This window comes from Capsicum annuum, chromosome 4 (genome assembly GCF_002878395.1).
Source record: "Capsicum annuum cultivar UCD-10X-F1 chromosome 4, UCD10Xv1.1, whole genome shotgun sequence".
NCBI lineage: Eukaryota > Viridiplantae > Streptophyta > Magnoliopsida > Solanales > Solanaceae > Capsicum > Capsicum annuum.
Genome location: NC_061114.1, coordinates 196,678,222 through 196,690,363, shown reverse-complemented (window position 1 = coordinate 196,690,363; position 12,142 = coordinate 196,678,222). Strand labels below are relative to the sequence as shown.

General features: G+C 33.7%; 1 protein-coding gene across 1 annotated transcript; it reads left to right on the top strand.

Annotated features, from left to right (window-relative positions):
- The first annotated feature begins 8,852 nt into the window (after positions 1-8,852).
- On the top strand, positions 8,853-10,560 carry LOC124898040 (probable protein phosphatase 2C 6). The gene is made up of 3 exons (XM_047411656.1): positions 8,853-8,930; positions 9,020-9,137; positions 10,292-10,560. Exons 1-3 carry the CDS (start codon positions 8,853-8,855, stop codon positions 10,558-10,560), a joined length of 465 nt encoding a protein of 154 aa, XP_047267612.1.
- Positions 10,561-12,142: the final 1,582 nt, after the last annotated feature.

The following is a 12,142-nucleotide window of genomic DNA, read 5'->3' as shown; positions in this document are numbered from 1 at the left end:
CTTTCCTTTCAAAAAAACCAACTTCTTCTTTATTCAAAGTTACTAAAAGATAGTTTTCAAATAGTCCGAATAACCGCAAGTTAGCGGACATTTTAGGTGCCTTAAGAACCTTCCTAAAATGTTAATAGGAACCGTTTACCTAGAATTTCTAACTTAAATGATTTTTCTATTTTGAACATCTAAGTATTTCAAAACGTTTACTTAATTCCTTTTCAAAAATTAAGTGACGACTCTGAAAGTCAAAATTTCCGCAAAACAACTGCCACTACCACCACCACTACCACTACTATATAGTAGGACTCACACTCTTATAGTTTGGTGTGTTATGGGAGAATTTTAAGGTGGAAATGATGAAGTATGTTATTTATTGTTTGGGGCATAGTCGAGTAGTGTCCCCAAGTTTAAGGTCTATTCATTGTATCTTGTAAGGTGGAGAATGCTTCTATTCCAATCTCCCGCGAAACCTTATTTCATGTCGAGTATCAATGAAAATCAAGACCTATGATCGCCAAATAAACCCATGCCATATATTGTGATGATTATGATCCATAGAACTCATGCGTAAATCCATACATGCTTCGTGCTGACATAATTTACTATTGGTTGTCAAGAAGCTCTTTTGACACCTTTGCATATTTTGTCGAGGAAAATTCCTAATGGTAAACTACGTCCTTCATTCCATACTTTTAGAGCTTCAACAAGTTCCTACCCATCATTCGAGGATGAATGATCCCAAGGGAGAGATAATGTAATACCCCATGCTTTAATCGCTCGAATAATGCATAAAAAATAAACTTTAGGACCACTATATTGATGGTAAACCGTGTCTAGTTGTGATGGTGAGGGTTGGGGGTGCTTTTAGGCTTTGGAAAGGGGTTGGCGTCACAAAAGGGACTCTCCACAAAGGCCCCGCGCCGCAGAGACATCACAAAATACTACTAGATAGTGTTTTCCTTGGCCTTGCATCGCAAACCTTGAGGTTTAATTTGGCCTAGCACCGCAAACCTTGTGGTTTGCTTTGTCCTTGTGCTGTAAAGCCAAAGCCAAGCATCAAAAGTTGCTCCATTTTAATTTAATTTAAGGGCACTAAGGTTTTTTCACACCCTATAACCGTCCCTAATCCCTTATGAATAAAATTTAGATCTTTAAACATGTCTTATCACTCACAAAATCCCTAAATCATCTTTACATAAGCAAGAATAGAGAAACTACCTAGGGTTTGTAGATTTTAATCTCCAAGGGTCAAATTTCCCTATGTTCTCATCGATTTCAAGGTATGTGGGACTATCCTAAATCTCATGTGCGTAAATTTAATATTTTTAACAAGTTTTTAAGATATATATTTATGTGTATGTAAGGGGTTTTGGAAATCGCTTGAAGAGCCATGCATCATGAATCCATGTTTATGAAATTATGAAATTTCTAGGGGAGTTTTCCATAAGTTTGATTTATAATAATGTGCATATATGATATGAATTTCGAAAAGTGATTTATGAGTATGATTTGTGAAAATTCCCCCTATCATGATGAAATTTGTGGTCTTAACATGTCATGGATTATGAAATGGGTTTGAGAACATGAATTATAAGCATTTTTTTTATCATGAGATTTACATATTATGAAATGTTAGGGTTGTTTTATGAGTAAGGATAATTCTTGAGTTTTAAATGCCTCTTTACATATTATGCATGGTTGTTTTACATGTGTTTCAAAGAGGTGATTATTATTATAAATGCTATTATTTCTTAATGAAGAAATTGCATGTGTTTTATGTAAGAATTGATCACCACAAGTTGAAGTATTGAAAAGAGAGCATTTTGCATAAGTTCATATGATATTTGATATAAAAACTCTCTCAAGTGATGTTTAAATCTTTTGGGTGGTCATTAACATGCTTTTGATTAAAAGAGGCTATGGAAATGATGTGATATGATATGAATGACTTGCGAGTTTAGGTAGGACGATACCCTATTATGATATGCCCTTAACAGAATAAGAAATGATTTTTTTATAAGCATGAAGTATGATTTTAAGAAGGTTAAAAATGGGCTTAAAAGATAGTTAGATGGTTACCCGAAGAACACACGAGTTCAGCTAACTCATTGCCCGAAACTGTGTCTTTCCGATGAGGAATTTATGATATTTTATCCTACATGGAGAGATAATTGGGACATCTCACATGGAATATTCCTACCGTATACTCACATGGGGGGTATACCAGTTTATGAAACTCCAATCTTTACGGCAAACTCATATTGGGGGCTTGACTGTTGAGTCAAGGGAGGGCCCATATAGCCCGTGGGTATTCAAAATTGTTGGGCATACCATATAGCTTAGAACTAAAGAAAAGAGTTGAGTCAATATTTTATAAGCATGAATTGAAGCTTTTTACATTATGCCCATGTGTTTTTGTATATACATTATGATAAATTATTTTCACAATGCTCTCGATTATTTTTATATGAAATATATGTTATTTTTGGCTAGTTCTACATACCAATACTATTCAAGTATTGACCCCTATATTTCAGGTTCTGCGGTATAGTCCCATGATCCATCACATCAGCAGAACATTTGTGATATGACAAAATTGGTGAGTCATCCATATTTCGAAAGACATTTACTTATATTTTGAGTCTTTCAATTTATGATCTATCCGGGTATCTTGTCCAACCTAGACAATTAGTATTCAGTAGAGGCTTCATGGACGAGTTTTGGTTGTTGTATTATCATAATATTATTGACATAATTTGATTTTCAGATTTCCTTAGTTTCATTATATCTTCTATACTTTGATTTTTGTATGAATTATGCTTATGATGGTATGCTAAGGGGTCTTTGAGGCCTTCTTGGTTCGGGATGCCCATCGTGGATAGTCCCTCGACTTGGTTCATGACAATAAAATATGACAAAGGTGGATCCAAGATGTAGGCTTTATGGGTTCAGCCTTTAAGATTCTTATAGTTAACCCTATTGTATTGTTAAAGTCATGGGTTCAACACTAACAACAACAAACCCAATGTAGTCCTATAAACGGGGTCTGAGAAGGATAGAGTCTATGCAGACCTTACCCCTACCTCATGGAGGTAGAAAGGCTATTTCCAAATAATATTGAAATAAACTACGGAATCAAAACTAAACTAAGAAATGAGAAATGAAAGATAAAAAGATAGATGAAAGCAAATAAAGATAGACACAAGATAGAAATTAAAATGCAAACAAAGGGCATATTAAACCTTTAATCCTTAATTCAAATTACCTACAAGCACCTAACTCTTACATAGACCACAAGGGAATCAATTTTCAAGAAACCAACCTTTCCAAATGAAGTTTCAATGTAAGCTAATCCAAGCTCTCACACACACTCATACTAGAGTATAAGTTCAATAGCATCAAAAGTTACCTTAAAGTAAAAGAAAATATCCTAGTGATAGTCTAGAGCTAATTATTACACATTTGGGCACAAAAGTGACCAATTTTAAGGCAAATATCAAAGCAACCCATCTGTAGCATTTCTGGAGCATATGGGGTGTATCTCTGGTGCACCCTAGGGGTATAGTGGACTATTTTGACTTGTTCTTGATTTGCTAGAGCATGTCATGTGCATGAACCTTTCAAGGGGATTTTTGGCCCTGTTTTGCATTCCATCGACTCTGCCAGTGATCCTCCTTCCAATGTAGGTGCAATCACCATCATATGACATCCTTTTGATAGCACTAAGGAGTTGTCAAGTTCCTCTATCATCAAAAGCATCCCACCCAAAGGTTCGGAGGCAATTTGGATTGTGTCAACAAAAGACCCCCAACTCGACTAACGACTATTAGAGTAGATAAATGGGTTCATATCTACTATTTGTTGCAAAATAAAAATTTTAAAATATATAAATTATGAGCTGTGTCAGAAGTACTGGGTTCAAAAGTGCCTCCCCTTGCGCCATCATCATCCCTCGACTTGATTTTGAATCTCCAATTGTTGACTATAAATTTTTATTTTTGACAACAAAAAATAAACAAATAAGTTTTAGAGGCTTCTCCCCGCCCAGACAATGAAAAACAGAGAGAAAGTTACACCTCTTATCATTTCATTTGTTAGTCTCCAATAGTTTGCAATAATTCAAAATTTGAAATTTATAAATTTCTATAATGGCATCAAGGTATATAAGTTGATTCACGAAAGAAATCATTGTAACTTTGTATTGGTGTATTTTAATATTAAAATTAAATTGTATGATAATTAATGGACATAAAGTGAAGAAGGTGGTGTCATTATATTTTGATAACTCTTGTAACTTCTAACACTTTATTTTTCCATTACATATCACATTATTTTATTGTATCTTTAATCTTATGAGTTAGTGGTAAGAATGTGGCCATAAGTTTCTTGTAACTTCTACCATTATTCTACCTCTTTATGTATTGTAACTACAATAACATATGAAACTCCTAAAACATTCATCTTCCTCACTTAATATCCACAACTTCCCCATTTACTGGATGGAAGAATAATACACCGATATAAATGGTGTTTACTTCCCTGTGTTAGAGAATATATGAAAGGGATGAGTTGTAGTATATTATGAGTGATAAAAAAAAGATGATAAGTGAAAGAGAGAGTTGAGACATAGAAAATATTCTAAGTCTTCACTATATTCACTCTACAAAAGAGAGTAATTATATTAGTAAAAGAGAGAGTTAAGACAAAGAAAAATATTCTAAGTCCTTAACTATATTCACTATACAAAGAGAGTTTTAACATGTTGAAGGAAGGTGTTCTTGTGGTGGAACTTTGGACCCTTCAACTAATGCGGAGTTGCTTGAGTTTTACATCATTGATGGGCTGTTGTATCCTGAAGGGGACAAGTTAAGAGATATATTGTTGCATCGGTGTAGATTATGCCGCAGTGTGCTTGAATCTTCTTAAAGAGAGGGAGATACCCGTGCCTCAGCCAAGAAAAAGATTATTTTATTTTCTTCACTTTTTATATTTTCAACTGTAATTTAATTATTGTAGTATATTACACCAACATTTTTAAAATATATTAACCCAATCTTAGGCAAACTTAATTAGGTTCAAATGAACCCATAATCGACACTATAAAACCACCCTGAGAATTTTTCTAGGAGTATCTTTAAATATTGATGTTTAACTTCTATCTCAATTTATTAAAGTAGTACAAATTTTCACCGGCCAGGACCTCTCATCAGTCTTCTTCCTCTTTTTTTCCTGAGTCCAAGGTTTGTTCGAACCAATATTTTTATCCCGTAAAGATATGGGCACCATCTCCAAACCCCACTTGTAAGTTGTTTTAACCGATCAAAGTGCATGCTTATAACATTCTCTTACTAAACAGTAAAACACAATTATTTATTTACTAGTCTTTAGATACATGTGTTGCACATATATTCCATACTAATCCATACCTATACTACCTTAAAAACTAAACTTAATCAGAGTTCATCATGGATGAAATCTGTAAAGTGGAATGGAATAAAGAAGAAGAAAAAAGAATAAGAATGCAAAGAGAGAGAGAGAAGAAGAGTTTAGATTGATCTCATTAATTGAATCTTGATCTTATATTGTACAATGTATATTTACCATGTATATATAGCTAATCATGGAATGTTCTAGAGACTAACTACTTAACTAACTTAATAAGCTACAAGTTACAAAGTTAGTTACTAACCTTTTTTTGGAAGTTAGTTAACATTGTTTTCACAGTTTTTGTTAGAAGGGCTGAGCTGACTTCCCTTCTTTCAATACTCCCACTCAAGCTAGGTGATCCCAAATAGATTAAGGGTACCTATCTTGGATAGCAAGTGTTCATGTTGAGATCTGCTAAGCCCTTTAGTCAACATATCATCAGCCTGGTCTCTGGTAGGAATATAATTGACTGTGACTAGTCCTTGATTTATTTTTTCCCTTATAAAGTGGTAGTCTATTTCAATGTGCTTGGTCCTTTCATAATATATAGGATTAGATTCAATTTGCATGGCAGACTTGCTATTAGTGTAGATCTTAGCTAGCTGTGTAGTGTTATTCCCAATCTACTTCAATAGTACAAGTAACCAGACAAGTTTAGCCACAGTTGCAGCAATGCTTCTGTATTCTACTTCAGCTGAGCACCTTGAAATAGTGTTCTTCTTCTTAGATTTCTAGGAGAGAATAGATTCTCAAAAATTCACAAAGTACCCAGTGATAGAATTTCTAGAGAATGGACATGATGCCCAATCTGCATCACAATATGCTGAAACTTTAGTATTTGACTGGCTGGACATTGGCACTCCTTGTCTAGTTTTCATTCTAATGTGCTTGACTGTTCTAATAACTACATCCATGTGAGACATTTTTGGTTTCTGTAGAAACTAACTAAGAGTTTGAACATTGTAGGCAATAGCGGGTCTGGTCATTGTAAGATATAATAATTTTCATATGAATCTTTGATAAGCATGCGCATTTGCTGGTGGATCACTGATTCCATGTTCCTTTTTATGGACATGATCAACATATTCTTTAGTAGTCAGTTTGATCTTTGTATCAATAGGCGCAGTGACAGGTTTAGCAGCTCCAAGTCCCAACTCAGACACAAGTTCTAATGTATATTTTCTCTGATGCATTAGAATACCTTCCTTCGATTTTGCAAATTCAATCCCTAAGAAAAATTTTTCACCTAAGTCTTTCATTTTGAAGGCTTGCTGTAGTCTAACTTTGGTATCTTCAATCAATCTTAAGGAATCACACACTATAAAAAAATCGTATTTAGCAATGGATTTGTAGCAACAAGGACATTTCTGTCTCTAATTAACGACGGAATTGCAACAAAATAGAACTTTTATCGCTAAATAAATAAAAATTAAATTAATAGCCTAATCAATGATGGATTAGCGACAGAAAATAAAATTTGTTGCTATATTTTGGTGGTAAATATTGGCTCCTTTATTTTGGTGACAAAATTAGCGACATAAAAGGTGGGAATTTTTTTTGACATGGGGAAAACAGAAATAGCGACGAAATTATTATCACTGAAATTATTTTACCATTTTTAAAAAAATATATTAGTTATTTTTTAATAAATAATTAGTAACGGATTTTAAATCCGTTGCTGAATCTGTCACCCTACCAACTAACTATTAGGGCAAAGTCTTTTATTTCACTTTGTTCCCAAAACATAGTATCATCCGTCTCTCTCAAAAAACAAACTCTCCTTTCCCTTTTCTCTCAATTGAGATAAGGGAATCGCGCAATATCAATCGAAAAGGGAGTCAATCGCTCAATTTCGAATCTAAATTAGAGTTATGATCCTAAATCTCGTAATGTGAGTTGTTTTTCCTCTTTCAATTTCTTAATTTCTATGTTAGAAATCACTTGTAAATGATAGGTTTAGGGTTGTTTGAGATCTTTCACTTAGGTTTTCCTTACCACTGTTGATATTATATGTCTTTATGGTTAATCAGTAGACAATAGCATGTACCATATTTTCTCACTTATTTGTCTCAGTGTAGTATAAGAAAATTTCCATATCTTCTTGAATTTCTTAGTTTGAATTTAAAAGATGTCTGCGGACTTTATTTTGGCTTATTTCTAGTAATTGAGTATTATTAATGTGATTGAAAGTGTAGATTTGTAAAAACTAGAGAAAAAATTTGCTTATCTAAACCCAGAGTGGTGGTCGTAGAGATGGAGACTACCATCAAGTTGTTCATGTGTTGATATTTACCGAGAGTATATAAGAACTACTTCTCCAAGGACATTAAGCATCTCTTATAAAATATGAGCAACCCCAACCCTTCTAGAGCCCAAACTGATTGCAAGGATTCCTGGGTTGGTCAATGGGATATCTTAAGTGTCTGCCATATACTCCTTTACAATCGGCAACTTGTTAATTTTGTAAGTGTTTCGCATTATCTTCTATAAGTTGCTCCTGAAAAAGTCATGTTTGGATTTGTTAAACAGAAAATCTTTCTCTGACCTCGTCAAGTTATTTTTTAGCACTTTTTTTATATAGATGTGAAACTTCACTGCATTATATTTACTTTATTTCATTGCAAATGAATCGAGGATGGGAATGACCTCATATAAGCAAATTAAGTAAATTGGAAATGTTGTTTGTAAGTTGGACAAATGCTTTAGTTTATGACTTTTATGTTGCAACAGTGTATCTGTGGAAAAAGATTAATGCCGAATGATGTTATGAGAGGCTTGGCTATTGCATACTCTTTATAGATAGTTATACTATGGCTAGCTACTTCCCATTCCTGTCATGGATAAGTACACAGTTACATGAAAAGTCATTTGGAAGTTGAACAAATACTTTATTTTTTGACGTCTATATTGTATGTGTATATCTGTGGAAGAAGATCAATTACGAATGCAATGCAATATTATGAGATACTTGGCTACTGAATACTCTTTCTCGATAGTTAATTTATGTCACTACTTTCTGATGGGATAGGAAAGGTTTTCTCTTGGGATATATTATTATTATTGGACATGCATACAGGATGGACTCCTCATTATTCCATTTATCGTCCTTCCCCTTTTCACGATTGGGAAGGGGAGCCTTGGAGTAACTGGTAAAGTTGTAGCTATGTGACCAGTAGGTCATGGGTTCAAGCTAGAAACAACAACCCCGCGCAGAAATATAAGGTAAGGATGCTTTATCGAGGATGTTCTAAGAGAAAAGTGAAGATGTTCTAAGAGAAATCAGTCCCAACAAGGGGAATAGCCTATATTCCAAGGATGTTTTCCATATCACTGGGGAGGAATCGAGACTCTCCATTGATGTTGAAGAGATTGAAAAGCACCTAGAGGTATTTCAAACATTGAAGGAGTCATTTCTGAAGGCTTATAAGGTTATGGATAGAGAACTCAGAAGTTATACGAATATCAATTGCTTTTGTAGTGGAACAACAGTTGTAACCCTGGTTAAACAGGTTCGTCGACATATTCAGCAAGTTGAAGGTAGCTAGTTTTTCTACCATTTTATTCTAAATATGAACACTTTTGTTTTGTTTTTTGGCAGGGTAAGAATCTTGTTATTGGTAATATTGGGGACTCTAGAGTTGTGCTAGCTATGAGAGGCGAGGATGATTCTCTCACTGTAGTGCAATTGACAGTAGACCTTAAGTCGGATTTACCAGGTGCATACATGTCTATATCTTGCTGCCTGCATAGTGACATTTTTTGTTTTTTTTTTTTGAAATTGTGTTGATCAACAAAATTACCACTTAATTTCTGTTCATTTAATGAACTTATATATCTCTTGATAAATGTTATATCAGCTGTTCTGAGCTAAACTATTGCAAATAGCCATCAGATTTGAAATGGCACCATGCTATTACAATCTTACATATTCATGCATCCTCCCTCCCCAAGAAAAAAATGTGTCTATCTCCCAAGTGTTATATCCCTTTCCCTCCCTAGTTTTGGCCTTTGTGAGTCTATAAATTTTAGCTTTCAGTCAAGCCTTCTCAGATCTTTGATGACAAAATCAAGAAAACATAAATGTTAGCTATTTGAGATAAGTTGATAATGGTCAAAACTATGAACTTTTGGGTTCATTGGTTAAAGAGATAGAACAATTAGGATCTCATCCATCAATGATGGCGAGTATATATTATAGAGTAAAGTTGTTGTAGTATGGGTCGAATTATCAATTCATATATGAAATCAGTCAATCGATCAACTCTAATCTCAGACTAGTTGAGGTTGTCTATTCGAATCCTCTGTATCATCTACCCTACTGATGAAATTTCACACTTTACAATGATCATCTACAACTTTCTTATTTCTTTTATTTAAGTAGTGGTCAGCTGTTACAATTTTGGAGTGCATATGATCATTCAAGTATCAACAATTTCATTTGGTTTCAACTGTCCTAGTAAAACACGAACTACAAATTCTAAACTTCTGTAATTAGCTATAGATATTTAAATATATTATTTCTTGAATACACTTTTCTTATGTAAAGAGAGTTTAACTAACACAAGGATTATTGTTTATGTGTGAAATTTTACACCCCCTTGAAATGCTGAATGTTCTCTCCCATGTGATTGCATACACACATGGTCATGATGAAAAATCTTTTGTTGAAGAACGTTCCCGAATTGTCCATGTAAGACTAAATCTTAATGTAGTAGTTTACTTAATTCTTATTTTTTTTAGTTTAAAGTAGTTTTTGGCATCTAATCATGTTTAAGTACAAGTTATAATTTCACTTCCTCTATTACAGGAAAGATTTGAAGAAATATTACAAGAAAAATATTATCAAAATCTGATATTGATCAATTTGAAGCATATTACCAAGATGCTGGAGGAGAAAAGAAGCGAAGAGTATTTGGTCTTAGATCTGAAGTAAAATGCTACTACGGGCAAACTCTTTGTGTTTCTTGTGGAAAGACATCATCTTCAGCTTCTCATGAATTGTGTTTAGCTTTTACTATATTTGGTATTGTGGATGATGTGGGTTGTTTTAAGTATAGTTGGTTGATGTTTGGTACTATGGATGTTTTGGACATAATTATGTGTTTAGATGTTGCTATGTTTGGTATTGTGGATGTTTAGACTTTGCTATCTATATGTGGGTTCTTTTATATGAATGTTGGATATTTTAAGAAGATTTTGCTATCTATATATGTGGGTTCTTTTATATGAATGTTGGATATTTTAAGAATTTTAAAAAATTGGGGACTAAATAACAAAAGTTTTAGCGACGGACTAGCAATGAAATATTTGGTCACGAAATAATCAAAATGACGAAATACAAAATGAAATTAGTAACATTTATAAATATAACAACGAATATATTCGTTTCTACAAAATGGCAATGGATATAGGTCGTCTCTATGACATTGCAAAATTGGCAACGGATTTTATTTTTTCCATTGCTAAATAGTTAGCAACGCGTAAAATAGCAACGACACATATTCTGATGGATATATGTTGATTAGCAATGTTTTTGGTCTATTGCTAAACGCGGTTTTTTTTGTAGCGACCTGTGATTAGCATATCATATACATAGACTAAGACAATAGTAATACCTTCACTATCTTTATTTATGAATAGAGAATGATCTAATTGACATTGCTTGAATCCTATTTTTGTCAGTGCTTCAGATAACTTGGCCTTCCACTGTCTGGGAGACTTTTTGAGACCATACAGGGATTTTAAGAGTCTTCATACTGGTTTCTTCTCCCCCTGGATCTTAAATCTCTATGGCAAGTCCATGTAAATCTCCTCATGTTAATCACCTTGTAGAAATACATTATACACATCCATCTAGTTAATGTACCAGTGTCTCTGAGCTATAATTATGGGTATTGCTCTGACTGTTTTCATCATCACAACACGAGAAAATGTCTCTTGAAAGTCAACGCCTTTTTGTTGATTATAGCCTTTTGCAACCAATATAGCTATGAACCTTTCTATTTCACCAATAGCTTTGTATTTTATTTTGAAACTTCACTTACAACCAATAGGTTTTTTGCCTTTAGGTAAGCTAGTGATCTCCTAAGTTTTGTTTCTTTCTAGTACTGCAATCTCCTCCTTCATTGTTGCAATCCATCTTGCATCTTTCTTAACTTCACTGTAAGTAGCTAGTTCTGTAGTTATAGATGACTTTGCAATATATGCCTAGTACTTTGGAGACAATGTATCATAGGTCAAGTACTTCCCTAGAGCATAAGGTTATTTTTTATGAATGTTTAGAGAAATAAAGTCCTTGAGCCATAGTGGAGTTTTTTTTATTCTGTTGGTCCTTCTGATCACAACTTGTTCCTGATTTTTAGCCTATAGTTGAGATGTGTTTGGAGTTTAAATCTGATTAGTCTGTGCACCTGATCTTGTATCATGTGATCATTAGTGTTCTCAGTTGGTGCTGAATCTTGAGAGATTTGTATGTTCTGTACCTCCATGTTTGACTAGTTGACTAGAGTCTCATTGAGTTTGGTAGCAGTTGAATGTTGGGAGTCATGCACCAGGACTTTAAAAGGGAATACATCTTTTTTTAAATTGACATCCCTATTAACAAAAACACTTTATTAGTATGATCATATACTAAGCAACCTTTTTGGGTATCAGAATAAACCATCAAAATACATTCTCTAGATCTAGGTTGAAGTTTATCAGATTGCTAAACTATCTTAGC

What these genes read in the sequence shown, in the direction of transcription:
- LOC124898040 (XM_047411656.1), top strand. Translation starts at nt 8,853, where the DNA reads ATGGATAGAGAACTCAGAAGTTATACGAATATCAATTGCTTTTGTAGT. An exon ending in TTGTAACCCTGGTTAAACAG is followed by an intron (nt 8,931 to 9,019) that starts GTTCGTCGACAT and finishes GTTTTTTGGCAG; the next exon opens with GGTAAGAATCTTGTTATTGG. An exon ending in CCTTAAGTCGGATTTACCAG is followed by an intron (nt 9,138 to 10,291) that starts GTGCATACATGT and finishes ATCAATTTGAAG; the next exon opens with CATATTACCAAGATGCTGGA.